A 23941-nucleotide genomic window follows, 5' to 3' on the forward strand; every position below is an offset into this window, starting at 1 on the left:
TGAAAACTGGAGGTAGGGAAAGATGTAGACAATAGGTCAAGATGGAGACAGTAGGGAAAGATGGAGACCCTGGGGCAAGATGGCTTCAGTCACAGTTTATATCTTTGTTATCCAACCTCTCTTCTTGTTACTTACACTCATTTATCTTTCCCTACATCCGCTCTTACCATGGGCATGAAATAGACAAGAATGGCAAAAAGTTTGGTGTGCAGTAGGGGCCTCTTTGGTACCCTGGTTGGCCATTCTGACACTGCTTAATGTACATACAGTCATAGCATGTTCCTTCTAATGTTTTAATATTTTGCTAGCTCTGAACTGACCATTTTTTTAATGATAATGTTTTATTTGTGGCACTGCAACACAGCACTGCTTAGAAGATTTGAGCGCTACCTATTTTTATCCTACCACAGTGGCCTCGGCCAGGGTGAAGGGCCTGAGTGTGTCTGCAGAAATTCCCAGTAGGGCTGGGCTATGCAGAGCTTTCTGATCCTTGGCAGATGGGATCCTAAGTGCATATGTTCTAACAGGGCGTCTTGCTCTGCAGTTTTCTTCCTTACCTGCCCATTTCCTTAAAACACTAAAAATGGTGGCATGGCACTACTGAAATATCCCAAGTAATTAGCAAACTAAAAATAACCAGGCCCTACAGCAACTCAAATGCAACTTGTATGCCCTGTATTTAAGTATACCTAAGATTTTAGGGAGAACACAACAGTGACTAATGCAGTTTATTTGGACTCCTGTATCTGAGCTCTGCAGTGCAGGTGGTCAAGGGGTTAATTTTACATGCAAGAGTCTTCTCAGCTGGAAAGGTGCTCTGCATTCTGTGTACCCTCCCCCTTGCTTTCTCCCTATTGCACTGGAAAAATAGAAATGCTCCCCCATTAGCCTCAAACTGGGAAACAAGCTTTACAGATCTTGATATACAATACTCATAGAGTCGTGGCAAATTCACTAAGCGCCGAATCGCCAGCGTTGGGCATTTTCGTTACTTCGCCGATTCACTAACGGACGCTAGCGTAACTTCGCAAGTGTTACTTTGCACCCTTACGCCTGGCGAATTTGCACAATGGACGTAACTACGCAAATTCACTAACGCGTGCATTGTTCTGAATGCTACCTCAGACCAGGCGAAGTGCAATAGAGTAGATAGCGATTGCTTCAAAAAAAGTTAAACATTTTTCTAAGTCCCAAAAAACGCTGGCGTTTTTTCTTTATTATGGGTGATAGGCTGAAAAAGATCGAAAACATTTTTGGGGCTCCCCTCCTTCCCCCCTACATTTCCTAACTCATGGCAACTTAACTATACAGTGGGCACATGTGTAGGGCAAAATAAAAATTTTATTTGCTGTTTTGAAGGTTTCCCAGGCTTGTGTAGTTCTGCTACATATACCTCCATTGTAACTTCAATTTGACGCCGTATGCAAATTAACCATTGCTAGCGTAACTTCGCTTTGCTTGGCGAATTAACGCTAGTGCAACTTCGCAACCTTACGCTACCCCTGAGCGCAACTTTGGATTTTAGTGAATTTGCGGAGCGCTGGCGAAAATACACCTGGCGAAGTGCGGCGAAGCACGGCGAAGTGGACGCCAGCGCAGCTACGAATCTTAGTGAATGTCCCACATAGTTTCAAGATTCATTGCTCTCCTGTTGGTTTTAACAAATAAGGTAGTATTTTTGTCAGATACTAAAACCAAATAATGGGGCGGTTCCCACTAGGGGGTTTCAAGTTAATGGACGTGAAGACCCACTCTGAAGGGTGAGATTTGAATTTAGTGTGCCCTGGGTACCCTGGAACTATAGCAGGGTGACTTTTACCCCAATGTTTCGATATATATCTGTAATCTTGTTATGAGCTAGGGGCCCAGCCTGAAGGCCAGTTAGGGGGAGATTTGTGCCCTGGGTACACCTGGAACTATAGCCATGGCCAGATTTCAGCACCGGGGGCCCCCTCTAGCGAGCGCAGGTGCACCAAAGCACTCGGGAGCTGCGCAAGTCAGATTTGTAGTGAATGCTTAGTGGTTAACTGGGAAATTGCTGTTTTTGGACCCATGGGCAGATTGTATTGGCCACTACTGCTCTTAAATTGTGCATGGAGCAGAACAAATCACAATAGGAGTCTATGCAGGCCGATCAGGGGTGGACTGCTTCACCAGCCCAATGTACTCCTTGCTTGACATAGTTTTTAAAACTGTCTGATAAAAATCCATCCAATCCACAGGCAAATATTGATCACACAGGCCATCGCTTTGACCCAATACCGATACCAATTTGATGCCAACTCAATCTGCAGTGGCTGAGTAGTTACTGGCAACTGTTAGCCTGTAAAGTGTCAGTTTTAGATGCAGATGGAGAAGTTAAATTCAACAGAGGTGTTTATCTTTCTGCTAGAGAAACAATGGAAACTCCAGTTTCTACAACCAGCATGGAATGTGACCAATAAACAAGCTGAAATGTCAAAGGAAGACTATCACTAACTGAAACCAAAAAGATTTGTTAATCAAGTTTAAAACAGTCATGCTGCTACAGTAAACTGAAGTGCTACTGTTGATCACAGATTCTCTTACCTGGCAATCACTTCAAAGTTGGAGATGGCATAAAAATACTTATATAAGTTTTCCCGTTGCACGTAGGTTCCCCCAAGAGCTGGGCGTAGAAGACGGAGTCGTAGGTCAGTGAGGGTGAAGAAGTCCTTTAACCCCTTAGCACTTTCCATGCGTGTGTACAAGTTCTCCATCTTTCGGAGGTCTGGCCCAGCAAAGATGGAAAAGCGATCTCGAACCTCAAAGCGAACATTCTTTTCTTTCTTGGAACCCGCCCAGCGGGAGTATTCTTCAGTGCACACCACACGGTTGGCATTAGAAGCCGTCAGGTCCCTGACTTTCCTAGACGGCATGCCAAATGCTTCCATACAGTCATCTGCATAATACTGATATGGATGCCAAGTCCTCCCATAGTCTAATGACTTCTCCAACATCATAGCCGTAGGGCGTCCATATTCAAAAGTCACCACAATGTCATCAGTTAGCTCAATGCTCTTGTTCCATGACAATGTGATATTAGCCACTAGCGGCTCAGGATACCGCCTCCATGTGACACTTTGCCAGTATGTTGCCAGACCTTCTTCTTCCTTATCAAACATCAGGCTTGGAGGATGTGCCAGGTCTGAATTGGAAGCATCACATTCATCGCTACAGAGGTATGGGTTTTCCTGAGAGGAAGATGACAAAATAAGTTTGTTTGTATAATGTGTATCAAACGTGCATTTGCTAGACTACCCTTGTCCTGGATCTCTAGTTAAGGTGGTGTACAGCTACAAGCCATCTACTGTTGTTGGTCTACAACTCACAGTTAAAGGAGGTCACGTGGAGATGGGACTTGTACTTCAACAACAGTTAGAGGCTTATAGACTGGTCACTGATTTATATAATAAATATAATTTATTATATAAAGGGCTACATTACCAAGTAGTTCAACTAGTCTAACTACAGCCCTTCCACAAATATTCCAGCATTTGGGCTTTCCACTTTACTTTTCTACTTATGTGTAGTAACATCAGAAATATCTAGTCCATGTATTGGGCCAAAGTATATAATTGGATGTTTCCATTTCATCTGTTTACGAATACCTATAAACATCCTATACACATAAACCTATAAACTACAACACCTACAGTACAGACTTGTCTCTGTTCATGGAATTATACTGTATATGTGGCCTCTTAACTTGTTCAGGAACTTGTATTCAGTGCTAGATCCTGCACATACGTTGACATTAACTCATCTTCCAGGTCACCAAAAGTTTCCTTCATAGTTCTCAGTACAAACAAATGACCATGTCCTAATAGCAGACACCACTACAGCATGTATTTATGTATGGGTAGGAGACAAATGATATCATGTACATCATTTAAAAGGAAGCTCTCATTCACCCATAGATTTATTATGCTGTCTGTTTCACTGCACTAGCCACCTAGTGGTAGAATATATATATATATATATATATATATATATATATATATATATATATATATATATATATATATATATATATATATATATATATATATATATATATATAAAATACACAAAAGCCATGAATATCTTGTAAATTATATCCTTATAAACGGTGAGTAGTGATGTCATCAGTTATAAACGGTGAGTCGTGATGTAATTTCTGTGACATGACTCACTAAAATGTGTGTATTATAATTAATAAAGTACCCCCAGTTGTAAAATATGAGGATATTATAAGTTACCTCGGAGTTCCATGACCTGTATAAAAACACTCGGCCTTCAGCCTCGTGTTTTTATATGGTCATGAAAATCCTCGATAACTTATAATATCCTTATATTTTACAAGAGGGGGTACTTTATTCACTATATATATATATACGGGTATGGGACCTGTTATCCAGAATGCTCGTGACCTGGGGTTTTCCAGATAATGGATCTTTCCGTAATTAGGATCTTCATGCCTTAAGTCTACTAGGAATTAATTTCAACAATAAATAAAAAATAGGCTGGTTTTGCTTCCAATAAGCATTAAAGATATCTTAGTTTGGATCAAATACAAGGTACTGTTTTATATTTACAGAGAAAAAGTAAATCAATTTTAAAATTTTGGATTATTTGGATAAAATGGAGTCTATGGGAGAGCCATTCCTTAATTCTGAGCTTTCTGGATATCGGGTTTCCGGATAAGGGATCCTATACTTGTATTTATTTATTTATTAATTATTGGTTGGGATATCAAATTAATTAAAATCATTAAACACAGAGATGGATTCCCTATTTTTTAATTACCTGCATGTTGCTCTGCCTATAAATTAACCGGTGGCCATAAATTAACCTATTTCTGTGTATTCAGTTTGCTTCTGGATAGCAGACTTCCCCACCTGAATATAGCATTGTTTTATTTATATATATATATATATATATATATATATATATATATATATATATATATATATATATATATATATAACAAACAAGGGAAAGTTGTGCTCACCACTAGTTTTTAAAATCATTAGGCGGGGGTGCAATGAGGGTGTGACCACAAAATACATATAGACAAATACAAGATTCCTCTGCACTCAACCCATTATCAATATATTTAAGACAGAGACATTTTATGCATACTGCTACTGAAAAATGCCTTACCCTTTAAACAAAACAGGGATTGTTTGTCCATATATTGCAATATATTTAAGCTGGCCAACTACGTCAAAGTCATCCCATATCTGGCCAGTCCTATGCTCAATTTTCATTTGATTCATTATATGGTTTCATTATACATTTTATAAAAGGGACGAATACGTTTTACCTGCAACTTACTAGCTGCTTTCAAAGTAAAACTCCCAAACTTGGCTGCCCTTTTATTAGACACCAGTGGGATCACCTGATCACCGTATTCGTCCCTTTTATAAAATGTATAATGAAACCATAGAATTCTTAATGAATCAAATGAAAATTGAGCATAGGACTGGCCAGATATGGGATGACTTTGACGTAGTTGGCCAGCTTAAATATATTGCAATATATGGACAAACAATCCCTGTTTTGTTTAAAGGGTAAGGCATTTTTCAGTAGCAGTATGCACAAAATGTCGCTGTCTTAAATATATTGATAATGGGTTGAGTGCAGAGGAATCTTGTATTTGTCTATATGTATTTTGTGGTCACACCCTCATTGCACCCCCGCCTAATGATTTTAAAAACTAGTGGTGAGCACAACTTTCCCTTGTTTGTTATAGTTCTACAGGAGCAGTGACCAGCTCCATGTTGTAGCTCCCACCCCCTCCAACTATAGTCAGGTGATCCCACTGGTGTCTAATAAAAGGGCAGCCAAGTTTGGGAGTTTTACTTTGAAAGCAGCTAGTAAGTTGCAGGTAAAACGTATTCGTCCCTTTTATAAAATGTATAATGAAACCATAGAATTCTTAATGAATCAAATGAAAATTGAGCATAGGACTGGCCAGATATGGGATGACTTTGACGTAGTTGGCCAGCTTAAATATATTGCAATATATGGACAAACAATCCCTGTTTTGTTTAAAGGGTAAGGCATTTTTCAAAATGTCTCTGTCTTAAATATATTGATAATGGGTTGAGTACAGAGGAATCTTGTATTTGTCTATATATATATATATATATATATATATATATAAATGTGTGTTTGTGTACTTAAGTTTTCAATGAAAGATGAATATTTCACAGCTGCAAAACCAGGTGTACAAATAGGGCAATAAATTTATCAAAAAAAAAATGTTTCTAGTGCATTATGGCTCTACAGCTCTGAGCTATATTTAACTGCAATTTTCAGCCAAAGATGCATCAAATATAAGGTTCGAATTACATCTATAAATAGAATTTGCATAAAAAGTGTGCCAGGGTAATTGTTCATTATCTATACCAGCAACTATCAAAACAGAGGAAACAAAGAATGCCTGGTCTAAAGAGATCAGGTGCTAATACACAGGTGCAGTTCCTAAGCAAATAATATTCTTATTCTGTTTAAGGTTGAATATGAAAATCCTGGGCTGGTCCAATTGCCATTTAGTTGCATTAGGGACTGCAACAGGGGCAACGTTTGTATGGTACTTAAGGGAGAAATATGCCCACTGTATCACAATGAACATTGGCTAAAGGGATATTGGCATGGCAAATAAGAGTTGCCACCACCAACTAGAGGCATGGGCATCCAAGGGAATGAAATTGCTAACTAGAGGCCAACTAGAGCATTTACATCAAATGGGCCAAAGATGACCAACTTGTCAGTGTATCACATGCAACAGGGAGACTGGCATGGAAGTCAAATGGAAGCAATATCAACTAGGAGCATGGACACCCAAAGGAAACAAATTACCAAGTAGAGACATATACATCTAAAGATGCCCAGTTTGCAATGTATTACAAGCATCAGTAGCTAAAGGGAAACTGGCATGGAAGTCTAAGGGAAGACAGTGCTAACTAGGAGCATGGATATATAGGAGTGAGACACTGCCAACTACAGAAAGAAATTACCAACTAGGCATGCATTCCAAGGGAAATACATTACCAAATAAAGGCCAACTAGAGGCATGTACAGTCAACAATGCCCGACTTGCCAATGTATCACAAGGAGCAATGGCTAAAGGGATACTGAAGGCAAAGGGGAGATTGTACCAACTAGGAGCATGGATATATAGGACTAAAACTATGGACATGGACTTCCAAGAGAAATAACGACTACTATGGGCTTGGAAGGATAGGAATAAGTAGAGTCTTGGATACCAAGGTGAAGGGGACAACGAACCAACTGCTACTGGAACCTTTGGATTTCGTCTGACCAACAATGCCTAGTATTCCGGATCCAGGGAACTTGCACAAAGAAACACCAACGAGTGGATCAGAATAACAAGTTCCATTTATTGAAGGTCAAACATAGGCTTATATAGGTTATAAGTAAAGACGTCCCAATTATAGTGACATATCAGCATAGTTATTAGCATAGTATATGTCTGTAATAGGTATATCCTTTAGGATGGACAAGATAGAAAAAAGAGACAAATATGTGCATGCGCGTTAGCTAAGATATTTTGTCTGAGGCAAGCTGATTATATTGTTTATAGTACGTGATGATACTTATGCAAGGTTGTCTAAGAAGAGACAGTACAGGGTCGTACAGAAAAACAAGTACAGAGGCCTACAAGGGTCGGCACTTAGGCATGTTAACCCTTCACAAGGGTCATGGACATCTAACAGAAAGCTGGCGCTAACTATGGGTAGATAATGAAAAAATATTACCAATTAGGGTAAAGTAAGGATATATAAGGCAAAAAAACTTTAAACTAGGATCTTAAACACGTGACCATTACTCACTGGGGTCATGGATGCAAAGGATTGACATTGTCAACTGGTGGAACGGTAATGGTCTATGGCCCTGTAATCTATAATAGTCCATAGTCTATAATGTAGATCATGGATTCCCATGTTTGCTATGGAGAACCTACTTAACTAAAATATACCCTGCAGGAGGATACCTTCATGTCCATATAGAAAATGGCCCTAAAAAAACACATTCAACCTTTGCACCGTTCTAGTAAGAGAAGTGTTAAAGAGCCATCTGTAGTTCCCCCGATGCTGCACACTAAGCAGAAAAGAAGCAGAAGAGAAAAAGGGGGAAAATGCCTTCGATGCAAAGAAGCTATTTCCTGCCTACTTGTAAGAAAACTCTGAACGAAGATAAATTATTCACATGGCGGAAATGGGGCCCTTGTTTTGAAGAGTTTCTAAATCTGGCTCCTCTTAATGCTCTCACTCTTTCTCTCTTTGTGGCTTTATTGATTTATCTTTCTCTCTGGAATCCTGCTCGCTTTCTTCACCCTAAACTAGAGGTTACCGGACTGCAAGGTCACTTAAAAAAGCCTAACGTCACTGAGCCTATTTATTTACCAGCCAGAAGACCAATAGCACCAGCATACTCTGTTGTGCTGTTTACGGAAAGTATAGCTGAACTGTATACCCTCCAGCTGCTCTTGGACTACAACTACCAGCAGCCCCTGAGAACCCGAGGTTGAGCATGGAAGCCCTGGGCTAGAACTGCAGCTGTCCAGGTTGGATTTTGCCAGATCCAAGTCATGCTAGCCAAGGAGTGTTCTAGGCACACAATAAGCTATACTCGCATACTGTACTGTCTAAGGGAATCAATATGGCACCTCCCTCCCATATGTATAAATACAACTATACAAATATTTCCCTCAATATTCCCATGTCTTGTATTTCTCTTTCCATTCTCTCTCTTGTTCAGTGTCCCCCATTTCCTTATATCCCCAATTACAAACTTTTTTCCATCCATATACCCTTCCTCTCCCTTTCTCCCTTTATGTCTATCCTTATGGACTGTATAGTCCTCTTCTGTTACTGCATGAGACCTAGTACGCATTTACTTGCATATGGCACTACAGGAGTCCTGTGCCTCCACTTTATGGGAGAGCAGGTACACTATAAAATGGCGTGCCTCCAACCAGGGTCAGGACAGGCTGAACTGCAATACCCCTCCCTGGGAACTTCTCTGATCCACAATACACATACACAGTGGAAAGGTTGATGTATTTACATTACAGTGATACGGATCGCCTGCCAGCCAGGAGCAACTTCACTAAAATAATGCAGTTAGTGATCTCTGAACTGCTGAGGGAAATCCCCACTTTTGTGGCAGTTGCTTCAAAGTCATGAGAAGGACTCCCTTTGGATTTCCATGCCATGAGATGAGCACACTTTGCTCTTCAGAGCCCTAAAAAGGACCCCTTTTCTTCCGCACCCTAAAGAGAGCACACTTTTCTGCCACTGTGGTTCCTGAACAGCTTTCCCACTCAGAAACTCTGGGAGCATGCATACTTTACTTGTACTCGTGTTGCTTCTTTCTCCCAGCAGAACTTCCTCTCTCCCAGCAACACTTTCTCTCTCCCTCTTCCTTCCTGTCAGCTCACAGAGGGTGGGGCTCCTCCTCCCCCTCCTTTCACAAAAACAATACAGAGGAGAGGCATGTGTTTACAACAATCCTATATGCTTTTTTTTCCCTTATTCCCATTTTCCCCTATATTAGGTTCCTGGTGGCCCCTGGAATCACCTGTGTGAGAAGCAGGGTGGCTCGTAAGTCTCTGGGTCAAAAATGAACCATAGTGTACCTAAACAGTTCGGTTTTTCTAAGGCCTATTCGGGTCGCAACTTTTGGTTCAGTTTTTAACCTTGTGAAACCCGAACAATAATCTGGCCAATAGATAAAAACATTTAAATACTAACATACTCACCTTAACATGGCTTAGTTATTATCAAGTACAGTTAATTTCTTATTATTACAGAATAACAAAAAAAGCAAATCATAGTTACATAGTTAAGTTGGTTGAAAAAAGACCAATCATTTAAAAAATAAGAAATTGTTTTTATGAATTAGCATTTCTTTATTTCAGAGCTTTCTTGATAACCATTTTCTGTATAATAGATCCCATACCTGTAATTAGAGGTTTGTGCTTACTGATCAGGCACAAATTCAATATAATAGAGATAGGGTTGCCACCCACAGGGCCACCATCAGTAATCACGAGGTCCCATATGACAAAAATTTCTGGGCTCCACCCACCACCACAGTTCCTGCCCTAGACCCCCCATAGCACAGTGAAAAAGCCACACAAAAATGGGTGCTAAAAACCAATTGGTTGTCAGGGGCCAACCCCCCCCCCCCTTACAAGTTAAAAATACAATTGCTGGTCAGGGGCCCAATATAAAAAACATTGTTGGCCAGAACCCCCATACAAGTTAAAAAAAAATCGGTGGTTGCAGTGCTGCTCCTTTTGTGGCTTCAGCTTCAGCTCCTTCTGTGACTTACGGAGGTTTTTGCGGCTTTGAAGCTTCAGGTCTTAGCTGCTTCCGGTCAGTATTTCAGGTCTTCGGGTCTTTGCCAATTCAGGACTTTGGAATTAAGAGCATTGGATTCAGCCTGCATGCTGTTAAGGGGAGCCCGGTTAATTCAGAAGGTACAGCATAGCCATGCCCCCTTTTAGGACCCAGCCCGGTATGACTGTACCCCCTATGCCCCCCTGAAGGTGGCCCTGCTTAGCACTGTAGAGTGGCAGCCAATCACCAGCTTGGCAACCTGACAAGGAAGCCGCATCTTTCAGTGTGTGGGAAAACAATATGACCCCTTAACTACAGGACTGTGTAGAGCTAAGCTCTTTGGTACCCTTCATATGCTATTTTCTCAAAGGAGGTCTTCACCATGGACCAAAAGCACATATCAAAGCAATATTATTGCTGGGTATCGCAAACTGCTGCTTGCAGGTGGTGCATTTTAGCTGTTTGAAAATAATTTTGGAGGAACGCTTTGCATGCCTTTGAGATGGTGAAGACAAACACATTTAAAAGATATGTAAGTATTCACAGACAGAAGGGATGTAAGTTACTATACTGCAAAGCAGTCTGATCCCATGGGGCTTAGTAACACATATAAATACCCCCTTAATACACGGCCCCCCTCCCTTTAAAAACATTAACATTATCCACATATACACAAAAAAAATGTATAATAGCTAAACCCCCACGTAAAAAGTTTTATAGTCCGGCACCCCTCTCACAAGAAAAGTGGTACAGTCCAACAACCCCTCCCCAACAAAATTGGTACGGCCCGACACCACCTCAAGAAAAGTGGTATGATGTGCATATTCCTCCCCCCATCACCCGTATGCTCCTTCTCCTCCCTATAACTTGTGCTCCGTCTTCTCCCTATCACTTCCTGCTGTTCAATTTAGAATCACAAACCTGGCATTACAGAAAGAATCTGACTTTGAGTTTACATTTTTACAGCCACATTCTAATGGAGTGTTACTGTTCATAGCCAAATGGCCAATCAACTGGAAGATTTCCTTAGAATATCACCTTTTCTACCTTACAGAATGAAGGCATATAACTTTCTAGAAAAATAGCTAATTATTTTTGGCCTTTGCATCCATCACTACATTTTCCCTTCAGTGACACCCAAATATCTGATAAAATCCTATTTTTCTACTTTGTGCCTAAATTGTTTTCCCTTGAAGAGTATTTCTCCGTTCTTCCTGTCAGATCTGCCTACCATAGGAAGAATTTGGGTCTCACCTCCCCCTTTGCCTCCCCATGGATAATGTTCCACAGACAGGGGTGCACAGGGACAGCCCCTGAATTTGGTACTTAAAGACAGCAGTGCTCTTTAATAAAGTGTGGGGGTATTTGTGATCCTTTTACATTGCTATTATAATTGTATCACTAATCCTGCAGCTGAGGACTCAGCACCAGAACAAGACTCAAGGACCATTGAGAGTAGACAGAAAATGCAGAGTGGGGCTGTCACCTGCCCATTATTTGACTTTTTCTGTTTGGAAATAGGATCTATATATTGTGCACAGCAGCCTTACAAGCAGGTCAGTGTTTTCCGTATAGGCATCTGAGGGCCCGTGGTTAGGAGAGCAACTTGGAAAAAAAAGTTCTCACAGAACAGAGGTGGGATACTCCGAACCTTTCAACTGGTGCATGGACAAATTCTGATTTTCACATGCCTAATTATGTAAAAGGGTCCTAATTTAGCCCAAATGATACAGGGCTTGCCCATGGGCAGAGCATTGACCAGACGGGGGGGGGGGTGTCTAAGTGTAACTGGATGGGAGGATCAAAGGGCTTGGCTTAAAGCTTTCTAATTTGAGTGTTCCTTCCTGCTAGCAACCACTGGGTCTGCAGTCTGCTGTACTCTTATTTGTTATCCTAGGGTAGGAGGGTGACCTATGCTCAGGTGACTCCCCTAAATCACAGAAATCAGCATGAGACCAATACTATTTGAACCAATCTCTGCTTTCTGTCGGCTTTATTTGCTCTTTAACTCTAGTTATGTCTTTTTTTTTTATAAACTTTTTTTCCTGGCTCTCACAAGAATTCAGCAATTTTTAATGTAGGGTGAGGGTTATTGCCATCGTATTGTGGCTGCTGGTTAAACCCAACATAATGAGCCAGGAGATCATTAGCTATTCTTCCCATATCTTCACAGCTGGGGGATATGAAATGCACTGTTGGCTGCTTTCAAATGAAACCTGTCAATAAAAGAATATGCTGATGCTGTGTGGTTTCTGGAATTTTCAACAACTCTTTTAACTCTTCAACCCCAGAAATCTTGGGGGCTCCTATCATGAACTAATCTGGCTCCATCCTGTGATCAGTGCAACGGGAGCTCAGGTATTACCTTGTTTGCTTTGGAGCAGGAGGGCCCAATTTTACTGCAGAAATAAATGTTGCTGCCGGGCTTCCCTAGTTAACCTATAACATTAACCCCAAGAAATGTATGCATCTTTAAATCCACCACAATGAGTTCCAGGGCTGGAAAACAAGACTAATTAGTGCGTGACAGATTGCTGCTTTGCAAGAAAGGCTTTCTGTGCCCTTGCTTGGAGAATGGCAGAACTGGGCAATGCAGGAGTTAAAGCTTTTCATGCCAGGGATAAGCAGATAATCCCTGTGTGTTTGGGCTGAGCACTAAATGAGTCTGCAGGTCACAGCTCCCCCCCCCCAATCCTTCCCTGCCAGCTGTAATCCGAACATCAAATTACGTTTTCATGCCCTGCTGTGGCCCGTGCCCATCTGCTGGGATGCCAGCCAGTGTGGGCACCAGGGGGAAAATTAGAGGAGGTCGCTTGTTAAAAGTGAGAAACTGTACAGCAAAAAATATCTTCCATAAATAACTAGCACAGGGTGAGGAGATGATCGCTCTACATATAAACCGGCCTGATACATGGCCCACTATGAGATCAGGACTCTGACACTATTACGTGCATAACTTATCTCTGTATGACAGCACATAGGTCACACTCATGTCCTTCCAGAAAGCTGATGATAATGAAAGTTGCTGTTCAGTAGTATATTTGCTGCAGAGTGCACATGTCCTGTGCTGATTAATACAGTACATATTGCCTAGCAAAGGAATGCATGAATAACTTTTCCTATCCATTGTGGATTTTAGGAGACATGCATGCTAAAATACAAATGCATTTCCTATTGCATAACCTGCAAAGCCTGGCTGCAACTCCCAGTGTTGACTGCAAAATTCAGAGTTTAGGCTCATGGAAACTTTTAAAAGCTGGCACATCCACAAGCTGTGTAGCTTAATAGTTTATTATGATACATTCTGCAGGATGCATTAATTCCATTTTAGACTGCAACATTAGTTAACTGCTAATTACCCATATAGTATGGCAGCAATTTTTTTCAATTTAAATTGTTGACAGCAGCAGACTTTGCATGGGTGCCTATTGTCATGACATGATTGGCTCGGAGACTGGATTGTGATTATTAGGGGATGGTACTTCTGGTGGCATAAGAGACTGGCATTTCGAGGCTACTGTCGGCTCCAAGTTCAGTGCTTCCAGGTGCCAATATCCCTTTAAGGGAGAGGTCCATTTCTTGTGCTGACAAGCTGGATCTCAACATCTAAAGTGCATTATCGATTGGAGAAAAAAATGCCTACAGAGTAGGAAAACTGTTGTGTGATGTTTAAAAGCTAGCGCAGGGCGAAGGATGGATGTTCAGAGACTTCTAAGAGAGGACCTTGCATCTCCCACATCAATATTTTATCATGGAGAAAAAAAAGAGAAAAGCTTGGCTCATTTGAATGCCAGATTATAGAAGGGGGTTATATTGAGTAAATGGGGAGCGGTTATCTGGGCACACTTCAAGGTTTTTATACAGAACAAAAGAAAAAGATGGTTTCTTTTGCCAATGTAATGAGTTTATGGGCAGTCTTTAGTTTAGTACAAAAAGAGGGAGCAGCTTCTTACATGTACAGGTGATCACTTCCATGTATGTTACAGGTATCAGTAACAGTAATAATAGGGCTCTGTGCTCTAATTTCTTATCCTTTTGTGGGTAACCGCTAGCCAATGTGCTATGCAGTAGGCTATCTTCTATACAGCAGACACTGTGATCATGGAAAGACCTGGGAGAGAGGAGGGACCTGGTCCTACAATTCTACATATTCCACCCGCTACACCCTCCCTTCTGCCTGTACTTATCTGCGCCCTCCCTCCTACTTGCACTGTGCATTCTTTAGCTTCCATCCTACCTGAACCTATGCTGTCTGTCTACACCCTCACTCCCAGTGTGGGTCAAGAGATACTGGTTCCCAAGACATGTACCTCTTGCTGCTGCCTGCTCGTTTGCCCCACACCAGCCACAACAACAGTGTCCCCCTTTGCTCACCATTGCAGTGCTATTGGCACAACTGCTCCAACTCACCTGTGGGCTGTTCTGATCACATGCCTGGACAGACTCACAGTGTGTTTTGCAAAATTAGGTTTCCATTAAATATTTTTATTTAACCAAAAAGTTCAATGTTTATTATGCCCTAGTTTAACCTCATTATCTCCCCATCTCTCAGGGTTACAGTGAATTAAATAGGTCTTGTGAGACTATAGGGCACATTTACAATGCCCTATGCAGTGTGCAAAGTGCAAACAAAAGGGTGCAACCAACCATTTTTTTTCCACTTTGCCCACTGCATAGGGCATTGTGGAAAGAGGCACAGGCCTCTACATGCAGACTGTGCTTTGAATAAAACATGGTCATGGGGAAAGGCACATAGGCATGTCATTCTGAGGTGCAAGGTAGGAGTCCACATCTCAGATGCCCTCACCTGGACCACCAACAACACCTCCATCACCACAAAGGCTCAGCAGCGTCTTCACTTCCTGAGACAACTAAAAAGGGCCAACCTTCTGCCTTCCACCCTCACAGTGTTCTACAAGGGCACCATAGAGAGCGTCCTGTCGAGCTGCATCTCCATCTGGTACAGTAGTGCCAGCGCTGCTGAGCAGAAAAGTCTACAGCGGACTGTCAGAGCAGCTGGCAACATCATTGGATCAGCTCTTCCATCCCTGCAGGACATCTTCCACAAGCGCTGCGCAAGAAAGGCCTCCTGCATTGCACTGGACTCCACACACCCCTCACATGGACTGTTCACACTGCTCCCATCCGGCAGACACTTTCAGAGTATTAAAGCCCGATCAACCAGGCTGCGTGAAAGCTTTTTTCCACAAGCGATCAGACTCCTCAACTCACTACCTGCCCTCCCACTACATTCCATACACACCTTAACTGTTAACTGAACTTTTCTTTACACGCCTGGACTACCTCAGAGACACTCTGATATCTGTACTAGCTGGAGCCACTTCGTCTCGTCTCACTGTTTATTCATATACTGCTGAGATGACAATAAAGTTTACTTTGAGTGACAAGATTTTTTAAATCTGGCGCTCAGTGGAGAGCTCTTGCACTTACACCCACTGGGTTCATTAATGACCCCCATCTATTCTGATTCTGAGAGTGTATCTTGCAACACTGGCACAAAGTAAAACAATGCAATAGAAAACCAGCAAAATATTCCATTATTATGGTGATTAAAATACATTTCCAACAGTTATTAGACACAGAAACACTTGAAATTTGAAGTCTGATGCATGTCATGATGTCACAAAGAGAGCGGTTTCAATCTAAAAAACAAAATGCACCTGCAAAATGCCTATAGCACCACAGAACTTTTTCAGGTGCTTCCAGGTGTTCCACCTACAGGATATGTCATAAAGATGTATAATATATTTACATCCATAGTCTAAATAAAAAGTTTCAAAAATTTAAATAAATATTATTCCATGTAAATGTTAATGCAGCAACATCAAATTAATAGATGCCCTTTAATAGGAGCAGTCTTCAATATTTATATTTTACAGTTTCTACAGACACATATGGCATCTCCTTATGAAAGGTTCACTCTCTTTATCTTTCTTTATTTATAAACAATCAAAGATAACACATCTCAAATACAGAGCATGGAGCTAATAGTAGTACTTGATAAAATATAAGAGCCACTGTAGAGTCAAAGAGCTTGCAGTCTAATTTAAAAAGAATAATTAAAAATGTGCCTTGTAGGTCACCTAGTCTAGGTTGCACTGCAGTTATAAATATAATTCTGGCCTTCTTCTTACTGCATACGGTTCAGGGAATGAAAGAGTGAATTTCTGTGTGCTTGGTTATATGTGTATACACTGTAGTGTGTCTGTATTAAGACCTCAATATTTGAGTATATTGTTATTCAAAGTACCTGTAACAGTAAATAAAACAACACTGAGGCATATTTGAGTGCTATCCTCTACCATTGATATATAAGCAAAGGGAACAGGTGAAAGGTCAGCAGTGAGAAAGACTGGCAGTATAGTAGATACACTAACAACAGAATAAGCACTGGGAAGAGGCTGGCAGGAAAGTAGGTACAGAGACAGGGGAAGAAGCAGTGGGAAAGGCTGGCAGGATAGTAGGTATATACAACAGAATAAGCACTAGGAAGAGGCTGGCAGGAAAGTAGGTACACAGACAGGGGAATCAGCAATGGGAAAGACTGGCATCATAGTAAGTACATTAACAATTGAATAAGCACTAGGAAGAGGCTGTCAGGATAGTAGGTTCATCCACAGGGGATCAGCAGTTTGAAAGGGTGTCAGGATAGTAGGTACATAGACAGGGAATCAGCAGTGGAAAAGTTTGGCAGGATAGTAGGTTCATAAATGGGGGATCAGCAGTGGAAGAAGATGGCAGAATAGTAGACTCATACATAGTGGATCAGCAATGGAAAAGGTTGGCAGTATAATAGGTTTGAAGTGGGAATAAGCATTAGGAAGGGGCTGGCAGGATAGTAGGTACATAGACAGGGGATCAGCAGTTGGAAAAGGTTGGCAGGATTGTAGGTTCATAGACGGGGTGGGGGGGGTTCAGCACTGGGAAAGGTTGCCAGGATAGTAGGTGCAGAGACATGGGAATACACAATGGAAAATGCTTGCAGTAGTAGGTTCATAGACAGGGGAATTAGCAGTGGGAAAGGCTTGTGGGATAGTAGGTACATAGACAATGGGAAAAGATGCCAAGATAGTAGGGGAAACTTCCACTATGCTTAATCTTGGCACAAATTACGTTTCACTGGTACTCACGTGTGTACAGAACCGCTCAGGGGGATCTCCACATGTTATTCCAGGGGGGTCTACTTTAACCATTGTGTACTCTTTCATAATCATGGGCTTTGGTTGACAAGCATAAAACTCCCATGACGGACCCTCGTCTGATGTCACCCAGGATTTGCAGATGTCATACTGTCCCAATGCCAGAGGGAGGCAATGTAGGAGAATAGCAGCCACGTGCAACATGGTAGCTGGTGCCAAAACCAAGTTCCTCCAGAAGAGGAGAAGGCTATGTGCCATGGAGGGGAAGCTTCGGGGGGCTTAGGTCCTAATGCCAGGATCAGCATGGAAAGGCCTCATCTACAAGTATAGGAACAATTTAGTTTGTCCGTTGTGAAAGAAGATAAAAACATTTGGCAAGATTATTTCTTGGACAGTCTATGTCTGCACAGGGCACTCCTAGAAATGTGAGAATATTTTCAAATTTTCTTGTTCCCTTTAGCAGTACATTGAATCATTTACAACTGGCTGTCAGATGATCCTGAGGAGGCTGAAGCAGTTAGAAAGGCAACTGGGAAGTCTAGTCATGTTGAACATAAATCTTTAAGTTGTCCCTTGAAAAACATATAAACTGGATCATAATGTCAAATGTCACTGAAAAGTTCCTGTTTAGACTCGATTTCCAGAAGTATAAGTCCCACAGAGGGTGGTTAAATTTGAGATATTCAAAGGGCAGGTCCTTATCACATTTTACTTGTGTGTTGGTATCTATGAGCAATGAAGAGAGGCACACGTATGTTCTTGGCCTACAATACCTGCAAAGAATAAAAGAAAAAAAAAACATGCATTAAATAAAAACACTTTCTTGAAACTAAATTGTATCCTAATTAATGTGCCAAACAGATCCACACACATATATTTTATTTATTATTTATTTATTTGTTTCCCATAATTGATCAGAATCATTTGTATGCAAACTATTGTCATGTCACTGTTGAGATGCTTGTCATAATATACTTATGAAATTAAAAGGTGATTTTAGGAAGACCAAGAAACACAGTGACACATTAGGTAAGAGGGGTTTCAAACAGTTCCAGTACTTGGTCAGACTCTCCCATTAGGTTCTGTAACCTAATGGGAGAGTGTGTCTGTATTAAGACCTCAATATTTCAGTATATAGTTATTCAAAGTACCTGTAGCATTAAATAAAACAACACTGAGGCATATTTGAATGCTATCCTCTACCATTGATATATAAGCAAAGAGAACAGGCAGATTGAAAGGTCAGCAGTGAGAAAGACTGGCAGGATAGTAGGTACAAAGACAGGGGAATAAGCACTAGGAAGAGGCTGGCAGGAAAGTAGGTACATAGACAGTGGGAGAAGCAGTTGGAAAGGCTGGCAGATTAGGTAAGTGGGTTTCAAACAGTTCCAGTACTTGGTCAGACTCTCCCATTAGGTTCTCTAACCTAATGGGAGAGTGTGTCTGTATTAAGACCTCAATATTTGAGTATATTGTTATTCAAAGTACCTGTAGCAGTAAATAAAACAACACTGAGACATATTTACCCCAGATTGATTACAAATGAATTTCAAGCCAGACCCATGCCACAGCTTTAAGGGCTTCCTAGTGAAATTTTGGATTAGACAACAGATAAACAGATAAGACAGAAGGACAGACAGTCTGGCAAACAGACAGATGATGAGATAGATATTAGATACAGACAGAGAGAGAGAAAGGTGGGCAGACAGATTGACGCATAGAAATATAAACATTGTTTCACCGATATAATATATACCATAGTGAAGGACTGAAAGGCCAGCCAGTGTAACCTTTATTTCCTACACTTACCGACACATCAAAGTAATAAAATCTGTTTATAAATTGAATATAGCAATAAAAGATAAGCATGATACATAATTGGGGGCAGTAACAAGCAATGGGCATGCAGTTGTAGTGTGCTACTGACAAAGCAGTTTTTTGGGGGTGGGGGGGAATAGATAATGGAATATGGTGCCCAAAGCATGCTACATTGTTTAAAGACGTCAATGGCAGTGTGCTTGAAGAGGTATTTGATGTAAAGTGGAAAATAACCATTAACTGCACCTGCATTATTTGTATTTTAATGCTGTACAAGGCTTCCAATGTGTTTAACAAGGGTGCTGTAATTTTTTTAGTTCTTTTCTAATAGATCACCCCCCCCCCCCAATAAAAATAAGCATAGGTTTTATTCTTGGCACCCTGGTAAGGTCTACTCAATGCAAACACATATTACAAGCACAATTGGTAGTTTACAGAGCTTACCTTTAATTTGCTCCCTGCCCCAGAGGAGCTTCCATATGACAATTATTCACATACACACACACACTGAAATCAGTAGCAAATTGGATCAGCTGGATCAGGAGCCAACGTAACAATCAAAATAATTTTGGGCTGTAGGAGGAACAGCTGCGGCCACATCCGAAAAACCTCAGGGAGTAAATAAATACACCATGTAGGCAGTGGTCTGTTTGGGATCTAACCCAAACAGACCACTGCTCTCTACTGTGTCAATGAATCAACTGATTCTGCTCCATGTGCAGGAGGCGCATAAGGTTCAGACTCATTTTTGGCAAGGAAACCGACTAAAGAAACATTTACCTTTTCTAGACCTCAGTAATATACAGTATACTCAGAGAATGAATTGCTTTAAAGCATATTGCTGCTTTTATGTAAATGGAGCATATGAGAGGGAATACATTATAAATGGACATCATATTGAGCAATTATAGATTTAAAAATCAGCACATGCATCGTGTGCCTTCTATTCCTGTGTAAGACAGCGCTTAAGGCTGAAAGAAGATTTGATCTAAATGTATTCTATTCTCTTGTTAAGCCAAGCAATTATTTTAGCATTTTACTTTTTGTCCACCAGAGAGGGATGTTTCAGGCTGTGGCTGAGGTTACATTTTCAAAACAAAGATGGATGATGTCTAGGAAATAACATAATCCCTACTGTAAATGAAAAGAATATTAGTAGTCACTGAGGGGTTCTATGACCATATAAAGGCACAAGGCTGCAGGCTGCGTTATACAGGGAACTCTGAGTATCAATCATATATTGTAAGGGATAATGTATCCCCTACTGTAAATGATAAGTATATTAGAAGTCACTGAGGGGTTCTGTGATCATGTAAAGGCACAAGGTTGAATTCTACAGGGAACTCTGAGTATCACTCATGTATTATAAGGGATAATGTACCCCCTACTGTAAATGAAAAGAATATTAGTAGTCACTGAGGGGTTCTGTGACCATATAAAGACACAAGGCTGCAGGCTGAGTTATACAGGGAACTCTGAGTATCAATCATATATTGTAAGGGATAATGTATCCCCTACTGTAAATGATAAGGATATTAGAAGTCACTGAGGGGTTCTGTGATCATGTAAAGGCACAAGGTTGAATTCTACAGGGAACTCTGAGTATCACTCATGTATAGTAAGGGATAATGTACCCCCTACTGTAAATGATAAGGATATTAGAAGTCACTGAGGGGTTCTGTGAACATATAAAGGCACAAGGCTGCAGGCTGAGTTATACAGGGAACTCTGAGTATCACTCATGTATTGTAAGGGATAATGTACCCCCTACTGTAAATGATAAGGATATTAGAAGTCACTGAGGGGTTCTGTGACCATATAAAGGGACAAGGCACAAGGCTGAGTTCTACAGGGAATCACTGATGTATTATAAGGGATAATTTATCCCCTCCTGTAAATGATAAGGATATTAGAAGTCACTGAGGGGTTCTGTGGCCATATAAAGGCACACGGCTTAGGTCATGTTCATTAGCGCAGGTCACGTGGTTATGCCTATATAGTTATATTGTATTTGTACGTTTGACTGTGCCTGAAGTGACAAAACTGAGCACCAATTAAACATGATGACATCACTGAAGTGACATAACTGAGCAACAGTTACACCTGATGACATCACTGAGCCCCTTTTACAGGATATATTTTATAGGTTATGTCAGGTTATATAAATAAGTACAAAAATTGGACTCTGAGCACAATAACCTAGGCCAATATATTTTACTTACATTAAAGATTGTACTGACTTTAGACTTATTAGAGTTATTAGCAGTTTGGAGACAAATACTTATATCCACTACTCTTTTCAAAACCATTTTAAACATGGTAAGCAGAGGAAGGCAACAGCTGTCAGTACAGGCATGTGTCATGGTGTGTGTAAGTACTATAATCCTGCGGCAAACGTGGGTTAAAAAATGGGAGCATTTACCATTCTCCTGTCAGTGTCGTGTCTCTCCCCACAGAGACATACAGAGCTGACTTTAGAGGTTCTGCTGCTGCAAAACAGTAGTTGTTTATAAGAAGGGATATCAGGGCAATGTGGATACAGTAGGGTATGATGATTACAGAAGGGCAAGCTCAGGGATGCCATGGCAAGCTCAGAGATGTCATCCTCTTCTTTATCCTCCCCAACTCCTGGATGGTATATTGAATAAGTAAAGATGGCAAACCTAGGCAAATATAAACAGTAGGGCAAAATGCCAACAGCAATGCAAGGAAAGAGAAAGCTGTGATGTCAACAGAAGTCCAAGTTGGAAACAATAGGGAAAGGTAGTGGCAGTAACACTTTCTATCAGTGTTGCCTAATTCAAGGTCCTTCAAATGAAGACTGTTATGGGCTGCTGCGAGTTCTAGGTTAACAACACTGGATAAGTTGGAATCTGCTTTTGTCCAGGCCCTGTCACTGCTAAATATGTAACAACGGCTACTGTGTCTAGGTCTTCTATCTGGTTGTATTCAAGGCCATGGATTTGATGGAGCGGGGACGGTAGGTATCTGCATAAATACATACAGTAATATGCATAATAATTTGCCAGTGATTTCCACAAATAGTAACTCATAATTTTAAAATGTCAATAGAATAATACTCTTTTCAAACAGTAAAGAGAATTGTGTATAAAAAAATCACCAATCTAATAATACATCCCTTAGATGCAATCTAGTTCATTGAAAGGATAAAGAAAAAAGTTTATTAAACTCCAGAATTCCAATACAAAGTGTCAGGGAATGCTAACGCTGTAAAGGGATGCAAACAAGCTTTAGACTATTTTAATAAGCGTACGGCAAAGATTATTAGCCAATATATTTTATCATTAAGGCAGGGGAGGGAAATGGTTTAGGGGAAGGCTGCAGGTATGCAATAATACAGAACAGCGTGTCCCATTTGGGAGAGGAAGACAGGTCATTTACAAGATGGCAAAAATAAATATTAGCCAGCCCTGCTTGAAAAGCGGAGGGGATCTTAGTTGGGCATTGATTTGAGTTATAAAATTCATATATCCATGTTAAGGCTTCTTACACCCCCTCCTCCTAAAGATGAAGGCCACTTGATTGAGACAAATGACCTGCTAGAAAATCCATCTCTCATAGATCTGAATGTTCCTGAGATTGCCCAGGGGGGATGCAGTCTCACCACCCAAATACAAACTGAGAGTATAATAAGGATTGTTGTAGGAGAGGTCTAATCAGTGCTCAGCTGCCTTATTTACGGAATTCATTGCAAGTGCCCCCCTCTTCTACATAACAGGGGTATATTGACATTGTCAGTTTTGAATATTAAACAAATTCCATTTCCATAATGAAGATTTTGGTGCATAGAGATCTATTAGGTTAACAGTGTTGAGAGCATCTGGGGAACTGTTAATTAATTTCATCTGCCGATTAGAAGGAACCCAGACTCAATTGGGAAACCACGGACAAAGCCAACTTTTATTTTGCATGTTAATAGGTAACCTTTGGGGAATACAATGCTTTCCTCTGGGGAATGAAACAGTGTAGGATTAAATCGGTAGACATTTGGCAAGTCCAGGAACCATATTACCACTGGCTACAAACATAGTGAGGCTTCCATTCTATAAGCTTCTGCCTGTAACACAATAACCAGGGTTGCTGAATTGTTATATGTAAACATATGCATACAATGTAGATGTTAAATGAAGCTATGGATATTTATACATCAGCACTAAATAATAGCTATGGAGTTAGTGTTTCTGACACATATTCATTCATCACAACTGACCACTTTGACTGGACCTACCATGCAGTTGCCTTCCTCTCTGCTCTTTTTTTAATGACATTTACATGTCTCGGTGGATTTGACGCATACTTTAATAGAAGAGACAGTAGTCATTGAACATTTCAGTGTCTTATTAAACGTATCAGACTTGAAGCAGATATAATAGAAATTCTATTTGGTAAATACACAGCTCTGGTTTTATACAGTTATGTCAAACAGCAGTTGTTTAGTTATTCTTGCACTTGTACACCTATTCTATACAAAATAGATTATTGAACTATGTATCAGGGCCCTGACCATAAACTGTGGATCTGGGAAGCTATGAATGGGGAAGGGGGAGCCCTAATTAGGGGCAGATA

At 40.7% G+C, this 23941-nt stretch overlaps 1 protein-coding gene across 16 annotated transcripts in view; it reads right to left on the minus strand.

Moving 5' to 3' along the window:
- Positions 1 to 23941, minus strand: part of ntng2.S (netrin G2 S homeolog) — a 59341-nt gene that overhangs the window by 29869 nt on the left and 5531 nt on the right. For 15 of the 16 annotated variants that reach the window (XM_041574458.1, XM_041574457.1, XM_041574459.1 and 12 more), the window contains exons 2-3: positions 17528 to 18309; positions 2569 to 3212 (exon numbers count right to left, since the gene is read on the minus strand). In XM_041574458.1, coding sequence (XP_041430392.1) covers positions 2569 to 3212; positions 17528 to 17794 — 911 coding nt within the window. In that variant the 5' untranslated portion in view covers positions 17795 to 18309. Of the gene's footprint in view, positions 1 to 2568; positions 3213 to 9385; positions 9512 to 17527; positions 18310 to 23941 lie in introns of those variants that run through there. The other variant, XM_041574467.1, reaches the window with a different exon arrangement.

Source organism: Xenopus laevis, chromosome 8S, assembly GCF_017654675.1.
Source record: "Xenopus laevis strain J_2021 chromosome 8S, Xenopus_laevis_v10.1, whole genome shotgun sequence".
NCBI classification, from domain to species: domain Eukaryota; kingdom Metazoa; phylum Chordata; class Amphibia; order Anura; family Pipidae; genus Xenopus; species Xenopus laevis.